The 27,946-nt window shown below is 45.1% G+C and overlaps 1 protein-coding gene across 9 annotated transcripts in view; it reads right to left on the bottom strand.

Annotated features, from left to right (window-relative positions):
• The window catches only part of HIVEP3 (HIVEP zinc finger 3), a 274,785-nt gene that overhangs the window by 66,693 nt on the left and 180,146 nt on the right, over window positions 1-27,946 (bottom strand). For all 9 annotated transcript variants that reach the window (XM_069803395.1, XM_069803400.1, XM_069803401.1 and 6 more), the window contains 2 exons: window positions 10,623-10,687; window positions 23-5,682 (listed from right to left, as the gene is read on the bottom strand). In XM_069803395.1, coding sequence (XP_069659496.1) covers window positions 23-5,140 — 5,118 coding nt within the window. In that variant the 5' untranslated portion in view covers window positions 5,141-5,682; window positions 10,623-10,687. The remainder of the gene's footprint in view (window positions 1-22; window positions 5,683-10,622; window positions 10,688-27,946) is intronic.

Raw genomic sequence — 27,946 nt, 5'->3', positions numbered from 1 at the left:
GAAATATATAGGATTGCATTACCTCTGTCATTTTTGGCTTCCTGGAGCTGGACGGGACAAGCCTGCCTGCCTCTGGACGTGGAGCAGTAGCCATGGTGTAGGTTTCCTTGCTCACCTTCTGCTTGGACCTCAGGAGGGACAGGGCTGCTTTAGTGGATATACCTGGAAGGTTAGGATTATACAAGCTAATACACCAGCTGGCATACACTGAAGACCGTCGATCAACTTGCTGGATATGATTTGGCTTTATGTAGTTTAAATAGCACCAACTGACATTAGTGGTTGTGTGGAGACTGGGGAACTGAAGTACCTTCTTCGTATCTGTACCTTCTCGAGACTTCATTGCACTATGAGTGACCTCAGACAGAGGTGCAGGGCTTGGAGGGTTTGGTGGAGACTGCTCCACCAGTTCTTTGGAGTCTTCTTTCTTCACAGGTTGCAAAGGTGCCTTGCTGAGGAACTGCTTGCCAGCTGGCTGCTTGTACTCTTCCAGTGCCTCGAAACTTGGAGAACCTGAATGGGACACAGCTTGCTGCAAAGTACTTGGGATTTCCTTTGGCTCTGACTGCTCTAAGGACAAACTAGGTGGTGTTTCAACCTCGACCCTGCCTTGGCTTTCTGTAAGAAAGTGAGATTTATCCTGCTTTTTCCCTTCCTCTATTGCACTGGGTGGCTTCACCACTTCCAACTTCTCTTCCGCTTCAGACACTTCCTCCTCCTTCACTCTCTTCTGCTGTTGTGTTTCCATTGTAAGCTCCAAACTACCAGCTGGAGAGAGCATCCTTTTGCTTCCACCAACTGTTGATGGGCCTCCTTCCAGTCCAAGGACACTGTCTGATGGGGAGGTGAGTGGCATATAGCCTTTTCGTTCCGGTAAGGGTAAGGGCACTCTCAGATACGGGCTCTGGAAAAGGTTTCTTTGATCCTCTGTGATCATCTGTGCCAGATCGAAACCTAGACCATGAACATCAGCGCTACAGACCAGGGTACCCTTCGGCTGGCGATCGTCAAACTTCGGGAGAACAATAGAAGAGGAACTGCACTGGGATTGAGTGACCAGAATCTGGGAAAGCGTTGTGTACATCGCACTCCCATAGGACGGCATATTTGTCTGTATGCGAACGGGGACAACGAGTGACACCATTGGGTCTGACCGCGTAGGAACAACGAGCTGAGATGTGGATACAGACACTGAAGGACTTGTGCAGGTCAGAGGGTGCAACCTACTATCCAAGCTATATTCTGTGCATGGGGAAAGACTGGAGGTTCCTGCTGCTGGGAATAAACTGGATTTGATCTGTGGTAAATGTCCACCAGATTCACCTGGCAACTGGAGAGCAAACTGAGACTGAAGAGGCAGAAAAAAGGCTGAGGGGATCGGTGAGGAGCCAGGGTAATGCACTGGCAGGAATGAAGTATGCTGCCTGAATGGCACCTCGGCAGGGTGAGACATTAATGGAGGAGCGATATGAAGTGGGCCTGGGTGGATGAGAGTTTGCGGGAGAGGCAGTGGTGGGGTCTGAAATATCGAAGGAGGAATCTGAGGCATGGTGAACTGAGCAGAGAGGATGTCGGACATAGTGTGTGCGGCAAAGAGCTCTGCAGACTGCCCTGGCTGTGGCAGGAGATGCTGGTAGGGAAAGATAGAAACTTGTGGGGACATGAACTGCTTTTCATGCAGCGTTAGCTGTGGTACAGGATGATGAAACACTTGCAGAGCTTCTGTGTATGGCTGGGTATATGCTGGCTGAGGGCTGTCTTTTGGCTGACTCTTTTCACTTGGGTAAGTACCATGAGAGGGCAAAGGGGATGAAGATGGAGGCTGATGGGGCAAACTTGTTGAAGGAGATTTACTTGAAGAAGGAATTGGATCTTCTGTCTCTGGCCGGCCTGTTGGGGCTGAGTCTGGTTCATGCTCTGGGTGTCTAGTGAGGGATGCCTGCCTAACTAGAAAGCATTTTCTTCTCTCCTGTGGAGCTGAGGAGGCTGAGGGGCCGGGGGTTGAGGCAGGAGTGGATGACAAGCTCCCGTAGTCAAATGATTTACTGCGGGTCTCTGACATCTGGGAAGGGTGCGACACATTCGGTGTCTGCTCAGAAGCAGATCTCCTCATTTCCCTGGAATGATGATGGTGGCTTGGTACCATCAACATATGTGAGCCAACGCCAGGAGGCTTTGGGTGGGATTCAGAGGGCTGGCTAGTTGACTCTGACTTGCTGTGATCTTCACGATCAAACGAGACAGAGTGGCTGGAGCCGTGGGATATGCTGCTTTCCTGACTTGGGCTTCGGGTGAGAGAGACTGATTCAAAACTGGACTCTCCGGAGGACTGAGCCATTTCTGCCAGCCGCAGCCTCTTCTTTTTTGGTGGGAGTTTCTCTGCAGGGAGCTGAGAAAGGGTCTGACTCCTCTGCGGCCATTGAAATTCCTCTGTTTTCTCTGGCTCTTTCAGAGGAGGCTCTGGCTCCGTTTCTGGTCTGTCAGGCTCTTCTGTGACCAGAATCTCTGGGACCTGGATGTTGGGCTGGCGTACCAGCTTGGGCTGCAGGGAGTGAGGCGGTCGGCTGTGCTGGGGTGTTGGCTGAGATGAGTACTGTGACAAGGGTTTGTCTTCTCCTTCCAAGCTGCTCACTTGCTCGATAGAGTCAGACTTCTCAAAGGAGCTCGTATGCTGGATGACAGAGATCTCCTTTGAGGTTGTTCTTCTCTCTTTGCCCTCCGCACTCGAAGCCGGTTTGGTATTCCTGGAATGAAAGCTGGCACTGACATCAGAAGGTGCGGATTTACCCGGATCTGCTGGTGACTTAATGGATTCACGGGTTAGGTTTAAAGTGACATCAGATGATGCTGGGTTTGCAAACTGAGTCCCTGGCCCAGTACTGGAGGAGGGAGTGTCAGACAACTCGAAAGCTGGAGGCTCCTCATCATCACCGAGACTCTTTTCCTTTCGTCTTTTTCGGAGCGGGGTGAGCTCCAAACTGCTCCCTAGCTTGTAATGCATCATCTGGGGCCATGTGTCAGGATCCGCAACACTTTTCTCAGTCTCTGAAGAGGTATGGGAAGTGGAAGAACGAGGCTTTGAGAGCTGCAGTTCTGAACAGTAGTATTTCTTATGGGCTTCATAATTGTCCCTTTTCTTATACCGAGCACCACATACGTTACACTCGTACATGAACCCTTTAACTTTCGGACCCTTCCGTGACTTTTTGGTAAGATCGCTTTCCTTGGTTTCAGGCTCCTCAGGAGGTTTGGAAACAGTTTCTTTGTTCACAGGGCTAACCTCCTCTGAGACGTATTCTACGCCCAAAGGTAGCTCAATAGCTGGTTGTCGTTTTAGCATGCGAGGATGGGAAGAAAACGCTTGACTGCGGCTTAAGACTTCAGGCTCCATGATGTGATCATCAAATGAATAGCTACCTCTAAAGGTGTGTGGGGAGCTTATAGTGCATGCAGCAGAAGGCATTGAGTGGCTTCTTAGGAGAGGCACTGTCTCTGTGGCACTGTGGGATTGCTGAAGTGACAACAATGATTGTTCAGGCTTAATTTTTTCACTGTGGGATGTCAACACTTTTGATGCATCCAACTGGCTACTGGAACCAGACTTGATATCAAACTGAAACGGTTCTCTATATACACCAGACTTTGGAGATTCAATGCTGCTACGTCTAGATAAAGAGCTTCTTCTAGGCTTAACACTATCTATTTCACTGGTATCTACAACAGCTTCATTAATTGTAATTAGCTTAGTGATGTGTTCAATAACCTGTGTTCTAGGCACAGATAATGGTACCATACTAGGTTTCTCTTCAGTAGACAGGTGCGGAAACCCCTGGGTTGTGTTTGCAGCTAATGCTGCAGTCCTTTGCCCAATTCTACCACATTTCCCAAAAATAATTTCTGCATAAGATTTTGCATTAGTATTTGGTGGGCTGATCTGCTGCTCTGCACTTTCTGATCTTGAGAAGTAGCCCGACTCAGTACTCCCTTTGCTCCCAGGGCTCAGGAAAGCTTGCTCATCTATGACCTTCTTCCGTTCGCTTAAGCGGAGTGCAAGCTTCTGCTTTATAGTATGGGTATCTTCAGATTTATGGCTCAGAGCATGGTCTGACGATGGCTCCACAAACTGGGTGCTGTCCTCAAGAGACTGAGACATACTGGAATGAGACAACGAACACCGGTCGTGGCTGGAGCCTTGGCTCCCTCCACTCAGCAAACTACTGGACAACAGGGTGTGCTTCTGCCTGGGTGAGAGCTCTACCGAATGGCCTGACATCGCAGCCGTTTCCTCCTCAGAATCTGTGCTTTCTCCTTCTGTTGGCTCTTCAAAGTCCTCCCCGCCAATCCTTTCCATTTCCAAGCTTGATGGATACATCTCTGCTCCGATCCCTGAGGCCAGTCCAGCTTTTATTCGATGAGCATGAGATTTCCTATGTTTATACAAATTGCTCTTAGTCTTAAAAGAAAAGCCACATGGAATGCAAGGGTATGGCCTCTCACCCGTGTGTGACCTGATATGTTTTTGGAGCACACTTGGCTTCGCACAAGGCCTGCTGCAGTACTGGCAAATATATTTGCCTGGCTTCTGAGGTTTCTTTTCCTTCTTGTGCACTTCCTCAGCTTGTTTTAAGGAAACCTGTGAAGGGCGAGGGATATAGACCTTTTGAACGGACGGCATGTCCTCTCCAGGAATGATTGGTGAATGGGAAGGTAAGAGCTGGCTGTGGTGAGAATGAAGCCCAGGTGATGAAAAGGAGCCAGAGGGACCTGGTCTTACTGGATCAACTAGCTGCCACGTGGGACCTTCAAGGACATGCTCTGGTTTCCCAGGAGACATAAATGCTGGTGACAGTGCGTGCTGCTGAAGCTGTGAAACGTGGGGAGGATGTTCAAAAGAGGAAGGCTTAGGTTGCTTCTGATGTCCAGTCTTCTCCTGAGACTCCTCTCTTGGAATCGACAAAGAACCAGAAAAGTGCTGCTGCGATATGATATCTCGGAGAGGGGTTCCTTGCGAAGAAGCAGAGCTGCCCTGGTACGTAGCTGTGGACGAAATACTGGCTTGGAAAGCCTCTCCTTTGGGAAGCCTCTTTCTTGGACTTTCCTCAGCTTTTTTTGTGCTCTTCTGGCTTTGTTCAGGATCCATGACCTTAAAAGGGTCTTTGAATGCTATTTCGGGAAGGTTTTGGCAGGCTTCATTTACGAATAATAAAGGTCTCTTCTGTAGATTCCCTGTTTTGCCTGCATTTGCTACGAAGCTGGAGCCGCCAGGAGATGGTTGTTGATTTAAGATTTTACTAAAGTGTCACTAGTTGCTATTTGATTCAAAAAAAAAATGTTTCAAGGTCAATAAAGTTCACATTGGTAACACATGACAAACTACTTCAAAGAGAGAAAACTTTCCAAAACTTTTAGTCCAAATATTTTCCTTGTGAACTTGGTTAAGGCTTTAAACCTTGCCATTTTATTTCAGTTGACAGTGGCAAGCCTTCAAAGTCAAGATGCAACCCACAATGTGTCTCTTGTTTGTTATGCAAACCTTTGAAAACTTGAGACTTTAGTGCTCATCTCATAATGATCTTTTTTTCCTGTGCAAGGAAAATAACACTGAACGGTGTATGTCCCCCTGTGTCTTCCTTCTGTTCCACTTTTGAGTTCAAAAGCCTTGGAAAAGTATTTCGCACATTTCTGTAATTACATCCAAAAGAAAACAAACAGAAAAAATTACTTTAGCTTTTGTATTTAAGTAATTAAATGCTGCTATTCCTATAGAGAATAACAGTAAATATTTTGCACAAAAGTAATTCAGAATAACTGACTGAATGTCTACCATTCACGAGACATTACTTTTAATGGTAATCTAAATATAAATTGTACTAAGTCAAACCTCAGGGACTCATGCTCAGTTTAATGCACACATAACCTGGCTCTGTAGCAGTAACAAAAGACAGTAACCTGAAACACAGACAGTTTTGAAAAATGTATAAAATGGTTTCAAACTTGAATTCCTTCTAATCTCCTGCAAACTTTTATGGTTTTACAATTTTTATAATTATATTTCCCTTCCAAACAGACTACACAGTAAAGCTGACTAAATACAAAGCACTGCCTAATGCAGCACATACATTCACTGACAAATAAAAAGCAAATCTTTTCTGTATAAAATCCGCTCTTAAGCTTGCAGTAATCTTCAGTGTCATTTACAAGAATAGCAGGTAAAGAGAAAGCACACACACTCTTTTACTGAAATGTTGCCTCTTTAATTTCCTGCCTTTTGTTACCAAACAATGGTGCAAATCCAACTTCTAAAGCATGCATGTATTTCATACAGGCGGGATGTCGAAATTGGCTGTCTGTAAAGGGGAACCCTTCTTACAATGAATTTGAATGGGAGGCTCTATTAAACCTACCACCCTTGTCAGCAAATACAGCTATTAATGAGACACTTGGGGAGGAAATACTCCGATTCCACTGAAATAAGACAGCATCACCAAGAGGTGGAATAGAAAATGGGTGGAATACTCCTAAGGAAAATAAAGATGGTGCTTTTAAGTGAAGGAAATTGATACATATAATTTACAATGAGAAAAGAACTAGCTTCCTTCTTTACGAAGCTATTAGCCTTAGGGTGCAGTGCGTTGGTTTAATTATGGGAAATTGCTCAAAGCCCTGCTGCTTTGATCTTGCCCCATGCAGGGGGAGGGTGCATGGCTGGGGCTGAAGTGTAAACCCGGCAAAACAGGGAAGCACAGGGGACTGAGATTTTAGGTGCACAATGGCCTGACTTCATGTTGAGGAGCAACAGTGAAGAGCCAGCAGAAGAGGTTGGTTGTGTTCAACATGAAGTCCTCCAAGGATTACCCACTCTTTATTCATTCCTACAACCCTGTGGACTCTCCACATTCAATGAGAAAAGAGAGACATGGAGTGTAAGGTAACTTAGTTTAATTTAGCAGAGTCTGAAGATATGATAACACCCTAGGACACATCATGACCAACTAGACTTTACAAAAGTGGTTAAAAACTGTCTATTCTTTGGATAGGATTGATTTCACCTAACCTTAGATGGCCACAAGTCAGAGTTCAAGTCCTTAGACATGACTCCCTATACTATCACTAAGAGACGCAGGTGCCAATGAGGGACCCAGCGAGGGCAATGCATCCCACATTAAGGTCTCAGTTCAGTGAGATTATTTGCTCTGAGATGTCATCTCTTATTGACTGGATTAGTGGCTTACTTGGCCACCTGTGACACCCACATTTTAGGTAAATATACAGAAAATCAGTCCTATCTTTAAACTTCACCTTCCTTTTCCCCAAATATAGGCTCTGCTCCCCTCCAGCATGAGCTTCACATCTTCCCAGGACCTGCAGAGCACCTAAACTTGTCCCAACTTGTTAAGAATGGTGCCTCATGTTTATGGGCTCATTGCTATGAGAGTAATTCATTACATTTTGAACCCCCTTTTTAGAGAGTGCTGGCTCCTTGATGCTGACTAACACTGACCGTGGTCTGGGCTAGACTTAGACCACTGTACTTATAGCACAGAACTTACTCAAGATCAAAGACAATTGTGGAGCTGATTTATCATGTTGATTTTTGCCCAAGATGCTGTTCTTTGCCCCACTCATGACACACAGAGGATATTAATTTGGTAAAGTGGATTTAAGCAGAGACTTTTTCAGCAAGCGCAAAGTGAACACTGCCTCCCACAAACTCAAGCACTCACATTTAAGAACTGCCAACTCAAGAATGCCTGAAAAACATTTTAATACTGTGTCTTCTCCTATAGGCTTCATATCCACTACTAAGTGTATAATAATTAGGGTTGTGAGGAAGCTTCCTGAGATGATTCAGTATCATCCCAAACGTTCAGACCATCCTCGGCCTCCTCTGATGAACACATGGGCCCCAGCTGATTTTGTTAGAAGCTCTGCAGAAAAGTTAACATTTAAAGAATTGGTCAACAAACAAGCACACCTGCTGCCTACAGCAGTGAGCACAGCCATTCTGGGGCAATTCAGGCTACTTTCTACATATTTTTTCCATTACTGGAAATGACCCCTGGAATGGCAATGGCAAAAGATAATCCTCCTAGCTGGATGCAGTTACTCCAGACTGATACCTCTCACAAGGAAAATTCAACAGTGCAAAATAAAGTGGTGGAAAAAATTAAGTCCACCCAGCTAAAAATTGTAGGAGGGTTTCTCCCCTATGAACTTGGAGGCATGGTAGAGGAAGGGAATGAGAGCTCCCAAAAAGCTGGCTGCAGATGCCTAACACTATTCTGCCCAGCTCAGATACAACCTAGAGTAGCTAAGGAGCATCTCGCTGCATTACATCAGATAAGAGATCTTGTTCCTGCTCCTCTCTCTTTTGCCTGATGCATCCCTCCAGCTGGCAGAGACAAGGGGCCTGGCACGAGTCAGCCCTCCACAGAGCTCCTCTGCACACAGACAGCTTCCGACTGGCTCCTTCTGGAAATGCAATGGGACTAACGCGGGTGGGAAAACTGACTCTTGTTTTATCTTCCTCATTTTCCTTCCAGTTTCTATTCTCTTCACCTCGCTCCAAATCTATCTTCAGACTTCAGCCTTTTAATATTCATTACACTTTCCCAATTCCCCCTTTTTCCTCAGAAAAGGCACATCTGTTGCTTTTACTTTCATCTCCTCCTCCTCATGACCCAAGTAGCTTCTTCTCTTTGTCATGTGTTATGCCTCTACTATTTTTGCTTATCACTTTCACTTAGCATGTATTCTGCACTGTGTTCTCTGTAGAATAGCACAACAGCAGCTAACGCACAGCACGGCAGTGCATGGCATTGGCACAACATCAGCAACTCTTTAAGAAAAAAGTCACATGGATTTTATGGCACATGGTTTCCAGATGCTAACATTGCATGTCTGTGGCCAAATCCAAAGTACAGGCACTAAAACTGGGGATTCCAGCTATTATTTCTATTCAAACATAATTTCTTAGGGTTTTACTTGAAATGCAATGGAGCGAACATGAACAGAAATGCCTGTTTTATTTGCAATGATGGAAACAAAGGCTGCCACCCTGATGAAAGAAATCAATGATAGAATTCCTTCTGATTTTAATGGGACCAGAATTTTACCCTAAAGCCTGAGATAAAATGCTTAGAAACGCTCTTTTAGACAATCACAACTGTTGGTATTTTGAATTACCTTATTACAGCTGAAATGAATTCCTGCAAAGAGGCCCAGGCACAGTCTCTCCCAATCCTAAACTTCATCTAAGTCTTCCTAAAGGGTTTGAGAAACCAGTGTCAAGCCTTAGGTTGGCCCCTCAGTGCCTGGGATTATCACCACATACATGCAGCCATGCACCCAAACAAGCTCTTTACCATTGGATTTGGGATTGAGACCCCCCATAAGTGGGAAGAGAAATACTGCAGGTTGCACGTGACACCTGAGCTCCAGGTGGGAACATCACTCAAAAGACATTTGAAGGCATCAGGCCTTTCTCTACGTTGTGGTTGGCCTCCAGAATTCATTCCTTTCAAGTGACATGTGGAAAACTGCAGTGCTTGGCTTTCTGTCTCTTGTCTTTTGTTTCCAGGACACTGAAACATCTCGTTACAGTGTATCCTTAAAACCCCGTTGGTGGCAAAACTCTGCTGTTTGCAATATTCAAGCAGATGAAAGGATTTTCTCTGCTGTTTGGTCCTGTCCCAGCCAGATTGAGATCCAGTGTGATTAGTGGGAAGCTATTACAACTCTGCCTTTTCTATACTATTCCAACCATAACAGCATTTTCTTCTATACACCAAATTTTAGCCTGTTTCTAAGGATGCCAGGCTTATGTGAGAATGCCTGGTGTGCTAGTAGAAAATCCGCCTGTTTATTCCTTGTGATAGCTTTTCAGCCATTTGGCCAATTTTAACCAAATTTAACCAATGACCAACATATTTGACATATGCTAAATATATTTTAAAATCTTACAAGTTTTGTGAAAGTGAGTGAACTAGGCAAAGCACAAGTTCCTACTTCTGCTCCTCTGAGGGACAGATACAGCTCCCTTCTTACTGGCAGCCACTAAAATGTCCTGTCTACGGAAAAGTCACATTCAGCATTTACCCCTTTACAGTCTACAGATGAATCAGTCTGAAGAGACACACCTGTGGGAAAACAGATCCCTGTTTTCAGTAGCCCACAATGTTCCTCAGTTCTTACAAAAAACCTGCATGTCCATGCTTTATAAAAGCAGATAAGGTGATGGGCAAAGCACAGGGTGGTAAGGCATTCTGCTACCTGGAGATCATGGTCTTTGCAACTAGAACCCAACTGTAGCTTTGAACAAAAGGGCAGATGCCACCTTAGACATTTAAACTGATTTATGACGGAGAGCGATTTACAATGCAGGCAGCGGGCAGCAGTAGTAGATCTCCTGTCATTACCTCTTGTAACCAGACTCAGTAATATAAAATTCTACTGCAGCACTGGGAGGACTTGCCAGGCAAAATTTTCTCAAATATATTGAAGAAAAAGCAAAGTAAACCAGACAAACAGAAAAGCAAGTCCTGTCCCCAGGTTGAGGCCACTGCAAAGGGCAATGCACACATCCAGGATAAGTCACTAGGGAAAAAACAAAGATTACTTACAGTGGACTTGGTAGTCTGTAATTTTGACGGTGTCTCTCTTTTGTTTGCCCACGATTTAATTCAGTCTGTAAAAGAAACAGCACATTGGAATCGTAATGCGCGTTTATTAAAATGCCATCTCAGCAGTGAGCACGCAGGACTTGCATCAGGTGCCCTGATGGAGAGGATTGCTTGGTAACCGAAACAGTACACAAACTCAGTCCCAACAGCTGGAGAAGCCCTTGGTGACTGCATTCACCTCCTTCAGCACATTTACCCTGATGGTGACGTGCATGCTCGTAGAAAACACGCTGCCATGGGGTATTCCTCCTCCTGGATGAGGCTGCAAGGGAAACCACCGTCCCATGTCCCAGCTTACTGTCCCAGCCCCATCACCAGTGTGGTGTATTTTTGTCTTTCCAGATAGGGCTGGCCCACCCTGCAGCCAGGAGCACAGCGGTCACGAGTCAAAGAGAGGAGAAACAAATGGGACCTTCACCCTGCAGCTCTATGTGATGGTGGAGAGGGGAGCACACCCTGGGTCCTGCTCCCACCTTCAGCGCAGCACTCGGAGTTGTGCTCTGTGGGTGAAGAGCTGTGGGCTGGACAGACTCACTGCTGAACTTCGTGCATCAAGAGACCATGGGGTCACACAGCTATCTCTTGCTCATACCCAGGGTCGATGAATGGTTTGGACCCAGCAATGAGCTATTTCCACAAGCCACAATTTATCCATCTGTGAGTCCCAATGATGTGCTGTGTCACATAACACAGAAAATAAATGCTGCCACAAGCAGCTTACACACTAAGAGAGGAAAGAGGGGATGTGCTCACAGGCAGAGGTGAGATGGATGTGAGCAAAGCAGGGAGATGCACATGGGCATTGCTGCAGAAAGAGGTGTACAGCAGTAGTTAATGCTGATGGGCTCTGCAAAAGCTCCTAATGTCCCTGTGCCCATTGCTAGCCCACAGAGCATCGTCAGGTCCATGGTGCCTGCTCTGGACAGCCAGTCCTCAGGCCACCCTCTGAGTAAGAAATTCCCAAACCACTGCCAACAATGGCATCAAGCCAATTATGAGAGCAGCTTCTAGACTGAAGGGGCTAAGTTGTGGGGCTCTTCAGTCCTCCTCCCCTCTTCCCCAAGGCACCATGAACAAGCAGCGCTCCTCTTTCCTCTCCAACATCTGCTTCTGCTGGAGAAAGGAGGACTCTGCTCTAACAGGAGCTGAAGTTCTTCTGAGTGGGCATGTGCAGCTAACATGGGCCAAGAACAGCCCTGTGCACGGGGGCAAGGGGACCTCCATGCTGACTCCCAGCTCACCTTCCCCCCATGCTCTGGGGTGAGTGCTGTTTCCCTAAGTGGGTACAGCTGATTGAAAAAGTAGTGACAGAAAGAAAAAGCACATCCTCCATTGCTCAGAGCAACACTTAGGACTGGCAAAAGATCTCTCCCTCTGTGCTCCTCCAGCTCAATGATAAAACAAGTTGTATCCATACGAAGTGTGAATTTCGCTCAGGCAGTTCATATCATCTGCAGCCCCCTCCCCTCTAACCCTGCTTCCAGCGGGTGTCCCACGCCATACTTACCCCACCGCATGCCCCCGGTCCGCTGGCAGAGCGGGGCGAGGAGGCAAAGCATGGAGGGGAAGGGACAAGAGCCATGGGGGGAAAGGCTGCAGGCATGAAAGGGCTGCCCAGCGCTGTCAGTGAGAACGGAGTGTACGATTACAAAGGTACGGGAGGGCTGTCCCAGGGAAGAACCCACCGTGGTGCAGGCGAGCAGGAAGGGCAGCTCAGCGGGAGGCTGGACGTGCTCCCCAGGGGAAGCCGATTGCTCGATGTGTCTGAACTTCACCGCTGCCCGAGCCGCTCAGTGCATTCAAATCCTGCCCGGCTGAAATACACCTGCCAGATCTCCCTTCTGTCCAGGGGCAGACGCACAGAGCAAGTTTTATTCTTTCTCATTGGCAGCTGATTGTTAGAAAATAAATAATTTCTTAAAATAAGGATTTTTTTTTCCTTCTTTCTTTTCTTGTTTAGGAAGCAGCAGGTTTTTGTTTTAAAGCTACAAACTCAGGCATCTACCAACACGATTCACATGTTTGATTCTTAAACCAATTTCACACGTGCAACATCTGCCGAGTTGCTGTGGACTTGCCGAGGGGAGAAGGCAATCCAGTGCTAAACTCAAGTGACTTGGGTTCAATTCCCACTTCGGTTACACATTTCCTGTGTGAAACTGGGCAAGTCATATCATCTACGGTCCACATTAGTCCCCATTTCTAAAACGGGGATACTTCCTTATTTCACAGATGTGTTGTGAGTCATCCATTAATGTCTGTGAGGCCCTCAGATACTACGGGAAGGGAGAGACCCACAGAGATAAACAGGGATCCATATAACTAGAAACAGACGGGAAGACATCCAGGAGACTTTCTGTGCTCATGAAAAACTGTAGGATTGAATGCTGTGCTTATTAACTTTTACTTACACCCCACATGGTTTCAGCAGCTTCCCTCCTCACCTTTCCAGGCAACAAAGGGCACTGGTACCTGCACCATGAAGAAGGCAGACAACTAAAAGCAACTCTGCATTTTGCCAACAAGGCATGTGCAAAGGATTAATCTGTTTTCATAACATAAAACAGTTTTTCCAGAAAAGCATTTGAGTCGGAACAGAGTAATTATTGCAAAATCTGCATATTTTAGAGCTAAATATTCCCAGAAATATCACCATTGAAACTAGAAGGAAAAAAAAAAAGCAACAAGCCCTGTGCAGCCTGGCAAGCATCACCACCAGAAACCCAGAGATGGAGCAAGGCTCTCTGCACCACAAACCCAGATATGGCAAAAGGCAGCTGAGAGCTCCCTTCCTCCTGGTCACACTCGAAAAACGCAGAAGACACAGCAGTTTCATGCTACCTTAGAGCCCAATACTCAGCTCTGCCCCATCCAATGCAAACCTCTGGTATGGTTTTAAGGCAGACCCAGCTCTTGCACAGAGTCTTGCCTGTGCTGCCTGGACCAGCTCACGGCTGCTCCATTTCCACCATTAAGCACAACTGGGAAGTCAGGCTCCTGCAGACAGGAAGGGCATGACAATATACCACTCTCATATTCCAGAGGGTTTGTTGGGGTTTTTTTTACATTTGTAATGAAACCAATCCTGTTTTCTTGCAAACAACACTCACGAAAACCAAGTTCTCTTGCAATGTTTAAGATGACCCTCAAGAACCATTCACTACTTGTGACTGAAGAGGGATTACGTGCATCACCATCACATCTCCTCCAGAAGATTGTAAAAAATCTCTGCTGCTTTCACTTCTCACACACTTACTGGCGCAAGAAAGTCATTAGTAAACTAATATTTTGAAACTACTGCTGCATAATGATTCTTTCAAAATTAATATGAATTGAACGCTCCAGACCTGCCAAACCTAGAGTGGGAAGCCAGCTATCGGTGAGATGGCGATTCTTTCCAAGTTAATGTGTCTTGCATACAGCTAAAGCAGCAATTGCCTTTCCCCGATAGTATGTTCCCCCTGCTGAGACTTATGGTTAAACTCATGTATTGAGAAACCTTCCAAAACGTTTCTACATAGTTTCAAACCACAGGAGTGAAAAAAAAGAAAGGGACAACTACAGTTCAGATGGAGTTTATGATTTCTGCTCAATCGCGTAATTGTAGGGTGAATCAGTGGGGAATGAGGTTTTAGTCAATACCACAGCCCCTGGTCTCATGGCCAGCAGTCTTTGTAGAGATCAGCTGAAAACGGTTTCCCTTGACCCTCCCCTGACTTATCGATGAACCTCGCCTCAGAGACTGCCTTGATTTTCTTCCATGGATAGCACACAGCCATGTCTGGACAGTCTTGCTGAGCACAAGAGTCGCTGCACACTGGGTGCTCACTTCTCCATTTGCCTTGTGCAAAAGCCAACCAGCCAATGGATAGTGGAGGTATGATGCAAAACCCAGGCAGATATAGGGATTGTCTCGCATTATTTTGCTGTTTGAGAAGCAGAATGTTGCTTCAAGATGAAGCTTGTCCTTCTGCAGAGAGTACACACAAAGCCTAGACACTGAGACGGAGTGAATTTCTTCCATGTCACAGGCCCTCAGGGTCGGAAAATGGATCCTGGTTCCTTTTATTTACTGGTAAAAGAGTAGGCACAGTTGCTCTGAAGTTGGAGTGTGGAGGTTTGTATCTGCAGCTAGTCACTACCCTGCTTCTCCTGCCCTGAGGAACTGACTCCCCTCACTGTCTGGTGAACTCAAAGGTTGGGACGGAGCAGAAGGAAGCGCACTACGGGAAGTTGAACAAAGAGAGATGAACCACGATGGAGGTCAGTCTGCCAAAATGTTAAGAAGCAGATAACAGGCCAACTTTCAGACATCATACTCAATGTTGTCTCATAGCATGGGGCTCCAGTTTGAAAAGACCTGTAAGCAGCCGCTGGGACAAGGAGGGGGTCCCAGCCAGACCCATTGCACCCTTGCAGCCAGGGTGGTCTGCAGACCTGCAGCAAGTCAGACAGAGCACAGGTCACAAAGCTGCCGTTTTGCATGCGTAGGAGTCTGGGCTCACTGCACACATCTTGTCAAGCCCTATGCAAATACATACCAGACCCAGAACTCCGCTGTGCTGCAAGCAGAGTACATCATCTGTATTTGAGAACCAAAATTAATATCACGGTAACACAGCAGTGATTTTAGCACTCTGTGAAAAATGGACCCCAAATCATCTACCAAAATGGAAACAAGTTTGTCCCAGAACTTTTCATATTTCCTTTTACCCTGCAATGATACACAGCAAGTCCCATGTCCTGGCTCCTATTCACACACCTGGACTGTGCTGTCCTTAAGGGACCAGTTTGGAACCTCTTCTCTCGTTGACTTCAGCAGAACAATTAATGGAGTAAAGGTTTACCCAGCAGGCAAGTCTGCAGCTACGTAAATTAGATGGTCAGTTAATCACTATGCAAAACAGTACTGAATGGCAGAAAAAAGACAGCAGCAGCAAGGAAATCATGACTGTGTGTAATAATGAGATTAATTCCCATTTCTTGTATTCAGTGTTTTATACACACAGATTTTACCACCCATGATTTAGACCCCACACCAGACTACATAACTCTTATATCATTTTGCTTCGTTAAGTACAGAGAGAAAGCTCTGTGAAAAGGTTGTAACTGTGTTCTTTTCAGACTGGAGCTAGTAATAACTCGTTTAGCCTTCCACAGCTCTCCACAGCAGGGGTAACGCCAGGGACAAGCCTGCATGTCCTAGCTTCTTGCATGACGCTCACCGGCTGAATTAATATATTTTCCTTTCCAGTTTATCTTGCATTTCATGGGCTTCCTGAGAGTAGTATTCCTCTCAGGCTTCACCAAAGAAAAAAAATTTGGAAAAAAAAAAAAACCCAACCAACAAGTGTCATGGGCTTGTTAGCTGTATTGTTTAACTCAGCCTCTGGTTTTCTAACAGTTGGTTACTGTAGGAGTCGAAATCATTCCACAATAGGGAAAATGAGGAATTTTGGTGTATTTCATTAATAGAAGAAGAGAGCGCTACTTGTGGCTAATTGCAGAAGTGACCAGAAACAAAGCACTGATGGAGTGTTTAGGCAGCGAGGCGCTGCCTTGACCAAGTGCTAGTATGGGCTGCGTACCATCCTGCCCCATGGAGAACTCATCCTTCTGCCATAGTCCAGACGAGTTTGCCCTAAAGATGTACTTGCAGGACACAGATGGGTCAGTGATGTTGCCTGCAGGGCACAGCAGGTTTGTAGGACTGAACAAACCAAATGAGGAATTTGAAGACAAAGAAAACAATAAAAAGAAACTTTTAACATGCAAATTCCATCTCTGCTCCTTGATAATTTTACTCTGCAAGCTATTACACAAACTGCTTTTTGTCTCATTAACAATAAAGCAGAAGCAATTAAGCAAAATGCAATAAAACTTAAGCAAAATAAAATTAAAACAGACTCCAAGATTATTGTATCATCTCACTAAAATGACAAAGTGACCTTTCAAGCTGACATCACAAAAAGCTGCCAGTTTGCTTTGAATACAGAAGCAAGGAGAAGAAATGCTACAGAAAACGTCTCTATGCAAACAACATCTCTCACTGGGACTGTAGGTCGCTGGTGGCTGTGAGCTGCATTATCATTCATCCCCATGCAGAATTACAGTCCAAGCCCACAATAAGGCTCCCTCTCTTTATACAGGCATAGCAAAATGGGGCAATGAAGCATCCACTCCTGAATACATTTGCACCTTTGTGTATATCTACATATACGTCAAACTATGCAACAACACACAATGCTCAATCAACTCATTGCTTTAATTGTCAAAACAGAAACAACTGCTGAGGTTTTACCAGTTTTGGTTTGCCATCCTTTCAATGTCAGCATATACATACACCCAAACTGACGCCCTTTCGTCCAATGACTCAATTTTTTTTCCTGATGAATTGATTTGTGCAAGATTACACAGGAGTTTCAATTTTCCAACCTTCAGATACACAACAGATCTGAAAAAAACAGGTATTCTTTAAGCAACATGTTCCTGAGATGGTAGAACTGGGCTGCAAAGTGCCTTGTAAATGCACTGTCCCCCAGCCCCCAGCCTGCAAGGGGAGCAGCTCAGAGGTGGCAAACAGAAACCCTGACCTAACACCTGAAGACAACACGATGGTCTGCCTCGTGATCCAGCCACCTCCACCCACCCTCACCCTCACTGCACACGCATTTCCAAGGCCCTGCAGACAGAAGGGCATCTTGCCGTTGGTTTCTGTAATCCATTGCTGTTAGCAGAGGAAGATGTTCTGACAGCTGCTACTGGCTGACACACGGGAAACAAACCAGAAACCAGCCAAGCTGGAAGCAGGAGCAGCTACTGCCCGAGCCAAGGCTCTGCCGTTGGCAGTTGTAGCATCTCGCATCCTGTCTGGATGGGACAGAGAGGGACCTCTGCCATAATTCACCAATGGGTGGCAGGTTCCTTTCTGTAATATATTACTGGCAGCCCAAGTCTGGTGTTCATACTTTGTTTTGGCTAGCCCATACATACTTACTTTTTTTTTTTCTTTTAATGTTTTCTGGTTTATACTTCAAAAAAAATAAATCATTAAATATCTATGGGTTTTTGTCATTTCCCTCTCTGAGAAAACAAAGTAAATTTACAGGTCTTTAGCAAACGCTTGGAACATGCCAAGGGCTGCATCCTTCCAGAGTTTAAATGCCAGTCACTGGTAAAGGTGAGAAGCATTTGAAAGGCAGCCAGGAAAATCTGGAGTATCACATTCGACATGTACAATACTGAAATAAGCCAAAAGCATGCAGGCCACAACCTCCAGAGCTCCTCGCAGAGACAACTGACTGGCCTGCTCACCACAGCATTCTCCCACAGCTTCAGCAAAACTAACACACGCTCAGCAGAAAGTTTCCACAGAAAACATGAAAAGCTTTGCCCTCTCAGCTTGCTGATTTTTTTCTCTCTCCTCAAGGAAAGAAGAGAGGGATCAAGGCTGATAAAGTACCCCTGCCGTGAAGCTTGCCATTGCTCTGGCTTTAGAAAACACGGTGCTGACACAGGACCAAAGCTGAGGAGCTCGCTGCTGAATCAACCCCACAGCTCTGCCTTGCTAAGCCATCGTCCCAGGGAGCTGCAAACACAGAAGGGAGGAGACAAGAGGAAAGCACTGATCATACACAAAGGGAGCAGAAAGAAGTCACTTTTTCGCAGTAAACTGCAATATCAAGGCATGTCAGAATGAACCTATCTGTCCTTAATTCTAGACCCCTCCCCTCAGAAAAACCCAACCACAAAAGCCACCATAAAACAGAGCAAATGCACAGCCACACTGCACACCTGCATGACATCCCTGGTGATGGGAAGCAAACAGCAGTGGGCAACCTCCCCTGCCTGCCCAGCTTCAGTAAAGGTTGTGTGCTGCTGCCTCCAGCAAAAGGATTGAGTTATAAACCTGGTATAAGCACAAGAGCCAAACAGAGCCAAAGGATCGGAGTTTTGCATTGCAGGCTCTTGCTATTGGTTTTGTAACTCTGGTAGGAGCTCCGTCGGAGCAGACCCATTTCTCATGCCACCCAGAAGTCATGCTACTCCCATGCTACCCAGGGTGAGTTACCAGTCTGCATAACTGCAGTTCGCCCAGAGGCTCAGAGCCAGAAGAAAGCAGCTTTCTTCTCCATGTAGCAAAAAGCAAGCTTGTATTTTTTGCCTCGCTTCCCTGGATCAAGGCATACCGGGTGGGTAATCCCTGCTGCTGTGAAGAGTTTGCATCACTTCAGGTCATGACCTCACCGGATCTCACTGGCTACATCAGGATCTGGAAGACGCTGGTATTTTGCTAGAGGTCTGCAGGGAAATCCAGGCGGAGATTCAGCAGACGGTTTCCCTACCCGGGAGGAGCAGCTACATCAGTGCCCCCAGGCCAGGAGGTTGGCTGAAGTTTGTGATTGAAATCTGAGGACCGATCATTAAAGAGCCTATAAGCCCTTCTGGGCAACCACAGCCTGAAATTCCCACATTCTGTTGGACAGGAGGGTTTCCTTTCCTTGCTGCCCTGCAATACTGTGCAAGGTTGCTGCATGGTCTCGCCCAGCTGCCCTCTCTCCATGCACAGTATTCCAGCATCAGAAGTGATGCACTGAGTTAACCAAGTTCCTACGTGCTCTAATATCCAGTAAGGATAGAAGATACTATAGAAATATAAATACATTATTAATTCTCTGAAATAGGATGATGCAAAAGCAGGATCTAGATGGGGGAATTACTGCATCTGTCTGCAGCCCCTGACAAGAAAAAAAATAACCAGTAAGAGCTCTTCCAAAGTAGTGCATTACTTTCTGGACACAGCATCAATACACAATGCTGTATTATTCCTGTCTGTATGTTATTTAACCAAACACAAAGAGGAGATGCTGAAAGATTTCTGTTTAAGTGACAGTGAAAAAAACCCTGGAATCTCAGTGGAAAAAATTCAACAAGCAAACTTCCCCCACCGATTCAGGACCAAAGACAATGGAGTTTTTCCTATCGTCAATGAAAAGAAAGCCAGAAAGAGAAGAAAATGGTCCTTTTATTCCCTACAGCCAAAACCAGCTTCTGATCCTATCACCAGATTGGCAACCTCCTATTTACAGAAACAGTCTTGACTCGTTGGCAGCATACATTGAAATTCATTTATAGTTTGTCACATAACAGAAATGGTGAAAAAAAAAAAAAAAAGAAACCCATATTACACACATGAGCAAGTGCCTGCTTGTCCCCAATGCCACCCTCATCTTGAAAACTTCCTTGATAAAGACTGCTGTGTTTTTGTTACGTGGCGGGGGAATTGGTAGAAGAGTCAGTTTAATTAACACAACTTTTCTCAAGATAAATATTTTCTCAAACATTGCGGAGCTGCTGAAACACCATGCATTGGCAGCTGGGCAGATGGAAGCAGATCTACCAATGAACTCAGAACCAGCTGCAATAGATGGTGCAGCTCATTCAATTTCTCCTCTCCAGCAACATGCCTCAAACCTCACTTTGAAAGGATAATATATATATTGCAGATGTCTGTGCACACACACACATATATGTACATTAATGATTCCAAATTACAAGCTGCACAGCTCTTTGCAAACAGCTATGAAGGGTGTGAAGACACGTCACTATTGGAAGACCCTGGTGTTCCTCAGCCCAATGGCGTGGAGGTTCAGAGGGAAATGTCACGTTTTAGAGTTCTCATACTGCCAGTAAAGGCCAAGCCAAGTCACAAAAAGCAGAAATAATTTTAAATCAAGATATACATTTGTTTAACAGGAAAGAAAGAAAAAACATGACTGAGTTTGGAGGGAATGTTGTTAGCTTTGTAGGAAGAAAAGAATCAAGTCTGGACAGTGTTTGCTTCCTTGTCATCGCAAGCTCTACAAAACTCCCTTGTATGCACATACAAAAATACACCTTATGCCAGTGAAATGAAGGGGCATTTAATGAGAACCAGAATGTGTTTTGGTTAATTTCCAGGTGATTGGCCTCTTATTAACAGATACTTCTTGTAGATGAATGCAAATATTTATGTAGGAACCCCATCGGCTGTATGTCCACCTATTCCTGTTTTTCCCCTCATAAACCTGTTCCTCGGAATCCACAGCACCAGCAGCCACTGGGGGAAGGAGACAAAACCCAGAGCAGGATTTTCCATGTCTTCACCACTCTCGACAGGATCTCCTCCGCACCAGAGAGTCTCAACTCTTTTAGATCCGATTGGATTAAAGTATCAATCAAAAATTCCCCATCCGCAACTCCTACACAGGGATGCAGCTAGACCAAATATTCGCTCTAGCATCTGCTGCTTCCAATGGACTGTTGTGGCTCTATTGAGAGCTAAGGTGGTTTTGGATAGGGAAGCTGCTCTCCACTTTGGTGGGACAGATTTACTGAGCGTATAGCAATGGGGCAAGACAAAGAACAATTCTTTACCAAAATGAAGACCTGGAGACTTCTGCCTGTGCCTGAGATATGACAGGCATTCCTAGTTTTAAAAACCAATTTAAAAACCAAGAAGCCTGGTGCTACCTTGTCCTTTTCTTGCTCTGAGTCTCCAGGCTGCTTCAGACAATGCTACTTCCTTACATTTTCCTTCCCCTTACCTCTGTTAAGGTTTGAAAGCTCCAAACAGGAACAAACCTCGGGATGCAGACCTGGCGTACAAAGCCATACAAGTCCACCACACCACCTAGTCTGACAGCTGTAGGTCATGCATGGACTTGGAGTGAAGGACAAGCAGGAGGAGCCACCCCAGAAGAATCTGCTCTATGAGACTTCCAGCTTCATCCCACTCCCAATCAACTGTGCAAAACCATCCAAACTTCACAGCATGGGAATGGCCTTGGTCTTCTTCGTTTGGGGCCACCTGAATACGTCAAAGGAAGAGCTAATGTGTGAGATTTCTCTTTGCTACATCCACCTGTTTACTTTTGTAAGGCAGTTACTTAGACAACCTGGTATTCATGAGAAGCAACTCAAGTTTTGTGACTTTTATTAGTATTTCATTGGCCACTGAAATCTGTCCAGTGAAGGTACCTGCAGATGGAGCTGGTGAATTGAGACGTGACACTGAGAGTCACCATTTTTTGTCAAAAGCAGATGGGAAGTTACAGAACTTACCGCAAATCAAAGGGAAAGGGATCTTACGTATGGTCTAACCTTCTGGCAATATTTCAGCAGAAACTGTATATGCTGCTATCATATTCACAGACTGGATAATTTATCCTAACTTATCAAAGCTGTAAGCAAAATGACATCTTAATGTACATCAGGAGAATGAGACCAGTGACACAAACTCCACTTTCTAATCCTAATAGACTTATGGAATTTGCTTCTAATAGCTAATGAATTAAGAATCAACCAATTATGTGTACATTTATTATTATGCTTCTAATGAAATAAAGTGTGAGTTTCTGTTTAATTAGAAATGAGCTCACACTGGTGACCAGAGACACCTTTAAAACATCTTTGAGCACTTCACAACTGAGCTCATCAGGGCTTTGAGTTGGAATAGCATTAAGGAAATGATATGAAGGTCAAATATTAAAGATTTCAAGGCAAATAAATATTTTTCAAAGCCTGGTCCCAGAGCCCCAGCAAAGCAGGTGGATATATCTCTGTGCATAGTCATCCAAGAAATCTGAGATCATATTCCGTCTGCTTAGCACAGAGCTCAAGAGAAACTAGTTAGGCTTTAAAACGTTTATTTGGTGATATTTTTAAAAGAATTTAAATGTCTTCGGCAAGAAAAAATGGACAAAGATTTTCATTAACACTTCCAACCTGATTGTTTTCTTTAAAAGCAGGTTACCTTTTTCTAAGAAATTAAAATAACAGATCTTAAACCTGCAGAGAACCTAGATCCAGAAACTACTCATGTGCCTCGGCTGCTGATCCAAAAAGCCTCCTGCTTTGCAAAGCCTCAGGAGGAAGAATGCTTCAAAAAACCTCACCTAAGATGAAATCTCTAACTGATTAAACAGCTAAGAGATCACAAAAAACCCTCATTATTTTAATGCAAGCAAGAAATTCTTTGGTCAAAGACCACACTAGGTACACATCTGAACTTTAGATTAAGTGGCTACTTTAAAAATAACAACACTTAAAACCATCAAGTCGACATCTGCTGGCAAAACGGGTCTTCAGCCAGTGGTTCATCTCTCCTCCTGACTATGCCATAGCAGCATGAGAAATAACAAGAGAAGTTTATGAGAGTACTGACAACCCAATTTTTGTCCAGATGCTTTGGTTAGATCTAGTAATCCTCACATCTGGATTCACAATAGGCTCTCCTGGCGTATCCCAGAGTAGCAACAACTTTTTGCAAAATACCGTCTACAAAGCACAGCACTAAACCTCTAACCAGCAAGTCTTTATTTAAAGGGCTACTGAAAACAAGCCACAACTACCTCCACCTTAATATAAAGACCATGTCTATTATTCACTGCAAGCTATTTTTGCTGGGTCCACGGACAGACAACTGCCTGTTAAAACTACCCTGTACAGATGCACCAAGTGTTGTAACAAGACTTCTGTCTCTACCTTCCCCTCAACATGCAAAACAATGTTTGTAGACGAGGCAAGTCTGAAATTGCCTCCAGTCACTTTAGGAAAGGTTAAAAAAATATATTAAAAAAAAAAAAATCTATTAAGGGGCCAGCATTCCTGCTTTATGCCTGAGCATTAGCAGGCAAAAAAAGAGAATAGCTACAGGCCTTGACAGGAATGAAGCAGACCTTCATTTACTGGTGTAGGTCTGTTTTATGGCTGCTGTCTCTGCAGACACTACTCACTGGCTTTAGGCAGCAGATAGCAGAGACTGTCTTTTGTCTGCTCGGCAGCCGAACAGGACAGTTATGTCAGTACAAGCATAAAACAGTGGGGGACAGGTTCAAAAAAGGTGTTGGATGAGGTTTCTGCATGCCCCTAAACAGACGGCTCCAGTCACATCTTGTTAAGGAGGGGAACTCAGAGATCTCTCGTTAATGTAACCAACAGCAAGGCTAGCGCTGGAGGAAGAGTTCTTGTCTTTAAATAGACCAGCTGATACAGTCGGAAACACCCAGACCAGCTTTCAGCCACACCAGCCCTGTTGCAGATCAATAATGCTACAACTTCTGCAAGAGCAAGTCATTAAAAGAAATGAGCAGCTCTCACGCCGCCAGGGTGGGAAAATGAGGTGCAGCAGTAGACGTGTCCCCCGTGGCGTGGTATAAAAGGGCAGGTAGCTACTAGACTGTCTGCTTTCTCTCCCGCTCACCCCTTGCTCAGCAAGTCAGTCTGCAAGATCAGTAATTCTCTCTGCACGTTTCCTTTCGGTTGCGATCACAGGCTCCGGGTGCCTGGGGCGTGCCCCGCAGCAGGGGGCAGGATGTGGTCCCACACCTCCTGTGCATGCTGGCTTACTGGTGCGCAACATACAGCACCCCAGTCACAGCCCAGCACTTGGAGGGCTCGGAAGCCCTGCAGAAAAACACGTCATGAAGGTTGCTTAGGTTTCCCCCCAACTCCTCCACCACCTCGGTAGCTGCCCACAAGCCGCCCAGGAGTTTCACTCCTCCACTTCCAGGCTGCAGCTAGTGAAGAGCACTTCTGTGCACGCCTCCCAACACGCTCGCTGCATCACCCATGGCTCCTCCATCATGCCGGGCTGCAGACCAGAAGGTGGTGCTGCAAGAGTGGTGGAGACGCAACCACCTGATCTGAGCCGGGGTCGAAGATGCTGAATCATCCTTCGAGCTTCGTAAAGCCTATCAGACCTGCTCACCCAAACCCAACAGGGTCCAAAGCTGAAGGAACCCAAGCAATTAATTGGCCATCTGGGTAGGAGCCCTTTTCTGAGGAACGTGAAATTACGACCTTGGGGTTTCTGCTTTGCAAAATTTTCCTCTTTGAGTCTTTTGCATTCATTCATGAACAACAGGACTGTGGGGGAGGAGAGCCATAAATATGGCCCTGCTCTGGTTGCAGAGAGAGGACACTTGGGCAGACAAGTAGAAATCTGACCACATACCCAAAAAGAGAGAAACATGCTTTCTCCCTCACTGCCTTTTTTTTTTTTTTTTTTTTTTTGGTCCTTTTTTTTTCTCCTAAAAGTCAGTTTGGAAGATACTGTCCCTTCCCACAGCAAAAGTAAGTGGCATCCTTACAACCAAACCTGGAGTTTAAGAGAAGGATCCCAGAAATAAAAAAAAAAAGATCATCCAAAAAAGAGGGAAGTTCAAGCCTGGATGCAAAAGTGTTAAATTAAAAATACATGAACTGCATGATAATTGCACAAGAGCTTGTTTGTTTTCACCGTGAGCTTCTGCACAGCTCACGAACCAAATACTATGGCCTGCGGGGGCTCCATAGGCTATTCTGTGATGCCAAGTCCTAAAGCAATGAACTGGTGTGCAGTTAGTCCAGCATTTGTTTGGGGAATTCCTATTCTTAGCCCTAGACTGAAGAGCAAACAACATTCATGCTCACATTTATGGGGCACTACACATAGAGAATTTCAAGAAAACAATTATACTGTAGTCAAGGCCCTTGATTTTTTGGAATAAACATTTCCAGCAAGATTAAAAGCTTAATTTTCAAAATGTGATGCCACAATCTCACATGGTCTTCAGAGATCCTCAAATGTTAAGACCAGAAGACAGCATGATAAATGATAAAGCCTGACCTCCTGCTAAACAGAGGCTGCAGAACCTGTCAGACATTTCTGCATCAAGCTCATTCCTTGTCCTTGAGCCTCAATGTCTCTTATGCACATAGAAAACAGTCTTGATTTAAAGACTACAAATGGTGGTAGAAGAAGCAGTTCTCAGTTAAGATGTTCCAGTGATTGATTTCTTCTCTGCTAAGATTCTGTTCCTTTTTTCTAGGCTTACTTTGTCTAGCTTCATTGCCCAAACCCTGCATCTACAAAATTAAATACTGGACTTTTTTTTGTTGTTTTTGCTCTTCGAGGAGAAATACCCTGACGATCACAAGCCAAGAACAGATCTTTGTGGGCCCTTCCTAAAACCAGCCATATATGTTGTAATTCCCCACCTACAATTACTACTTGAGACCTATTTGGGGTAAGAGAAACATACTTTAAATTTTAGACCTTACACAAACCAAAACATAGAGAATTCTTGGAAACATGCTTCTTTTTCAATCAGCCTTCTATACATCTTACACAAACTTTCTAGCTGCAACTGGTTTTGCGGTCTGCAGAGGCTGACTGTGACACTGTGGAACGACTTTTGATGAGCAGCAATGGTCAGGAGCCAGAAACCATCATAATTTTCTCTGGTCATAGAGACCCTATGGTGCTGAAGGTCAAAGTGAAAAAAAAAAAAAAAAAAGAGGTATTTCTATTCTTTGCAAACTAGTTGACATTCCAGTACCCCCATCTGGCTATCCGCCAATGGCAAAATTTGTATTTTTTTTTCTGTAGCACCAAGATTTTTAAAATGTTATTCTTAAATACTGTAAACAAGAAAAAAAAAAGATTTTTTTTTTTTCTTAGCAACTGCAGGGCTTAATAATCACAGAGTGCATAGTACCCGAGACTCAAAGTTCAACACAAGGCAACCATCAGCCCCTGCAGTTTCCCTATTAGCTCCCCAGTGCATGGCTTGAGGACTGGGTATGCGGGCTGTTGTTTTTAAAGCTATGTTCCAGTTACTTAAAGCAACAATAAATCTGCAGGGCTATTATAGCAATTTAAAAAGTAAACCTAACAGGGAAGCAAATTTGGTAGCTGTTCCATCTGGCTGGCAGATTGAACAGAGCCAAGCTGCACTCGTTATTTTAGGAGGGACTTAGAGCAAGGTCAGCCATTAAGACCAGCTCTGGAGCCGCTTCCCCCAGCAGCATGGAGGAACTGGTTTACTAGAAGACACTGCATAAATATTTTGCTGAGCTGCAAAAGGAGGAAGCTTCCCCAGCCCCGGGCTGACATGTGTCATGATGAGTTCCCAGGCACAATGCTCAATGAATGCTATTATACGAAAGGGTGTTTATTTCACATTGCAAAGTGGTTGCCAGAACACACAATCACGCGTCTTACCCGACGGCCCTGCAGGCTGCCACGGAGAAACTCCTCTCCGAAAGAGAATGAGACGATTATGTTGGGATTAACACTTTGGCGGCAGCAGCGGGACTTCCCCCAGTCCCTGCACCGCTTCAACCCCTGACCAAGCAGCACCAGGGGCACAAACGTTGCCATTGATGTCCCCCCACATCCTGGTGAGCTATGAAAAATTTCAGTGCAGGCAGGTGAGACGGGGGTTCTTCCCACTTCTTCACTGGTTTCATTATCTCACCCGCTCACCGGCTTTGATGCTCTGCAGATGATCTCGTTCCCTCCACCGTGAGGCAACACAAGGAACAACCTTCTCTGAAAGGGCTGCACTGTAGTGCTGGGCAGATCTAATCAAGAGCTGAAACGTTTTTATTTCCCTGGGGTATTTCATTTTCACTCCAATTGTCATTTTCTTAATGAAGACAAATGAAGGAAACACCAGGTTAAAAAGCCTGTATCCTTGCAAGTAAAAACAATACGCCTCTGCTCAGCCTCAGCAAAGGTCCTGCCTTGCATGCTTTTGCCTTGATAACAATTCTGATTTTCTTTAACTGCTTTTGGACTGGGTGACTGCTCTCTTTGAGGCAGCCATTACTGAAATGCACAGTAAATAAGATCAGAATTAGGCCTAATTTGACCCTCTGCTCCTATCCCTACTGCCAGTTCGAAACACAACGAATTTATCCAGCAGCATGTTTTAATCCAGGATCCCAAGTCCAACACGAGCGAATCCCAGACACCCCCACAAAAATAGAAATGCATCATTCCTGTATTACAGCTGAAACACAGGATCCTGGAAAAGTGTTGAATGACAAGCCAGTATCAGAGCTGAGCCCAGACATCCTGTTTTGCCTCCTCTTATCATAAGCTTCTCTTTTTCCATTCTAAAGAACCACGCTGTAAGCAAGCAATGATATTTTTCTCCCATTTCCCATGCAGCAATCTTTCCCTTGAATTGTGTGGTGAAGCCTCATCACTTCTTCTAGGAGGGAAAGAGGATCACTGTCTACTTCACTGCAACATGCTGCAGGTTAATGCCACCATAGAAAACTCTAGGAAGCAAGAGGTCTTGAGGGTGCTGTCAAGCTCTGAAAGGCATAGTCATACGAGAAGGAGAGGAGGTGGAAGATTACAGACTAGCACCCAATCCTCTGATACCGAGAGGGCTTTGACCTCAAAGAGAACAGGATCAGACTGTGGGTTTATGTATATCATCATACAA

This window comes from Haliaeetus albicilla, chromosome 16 (assembly GCF_947461875.1).
Source record: "Haliaeetus albicilla chromosome 16, bHalAlb1.1, whole genome shotgun sequence".
Lineage (NCBI taxonomy): Eukaryota > Metazoa > Chordata > Aves > Accipitriformes > Accipitridae > Haliaeetus > Haliaeetus albicilla.
The sequence above is the reverse complement of the archived record's forward strand: the minus strand, read 5'-3'. Positions and strand labels throughout refer to the sequence as shown.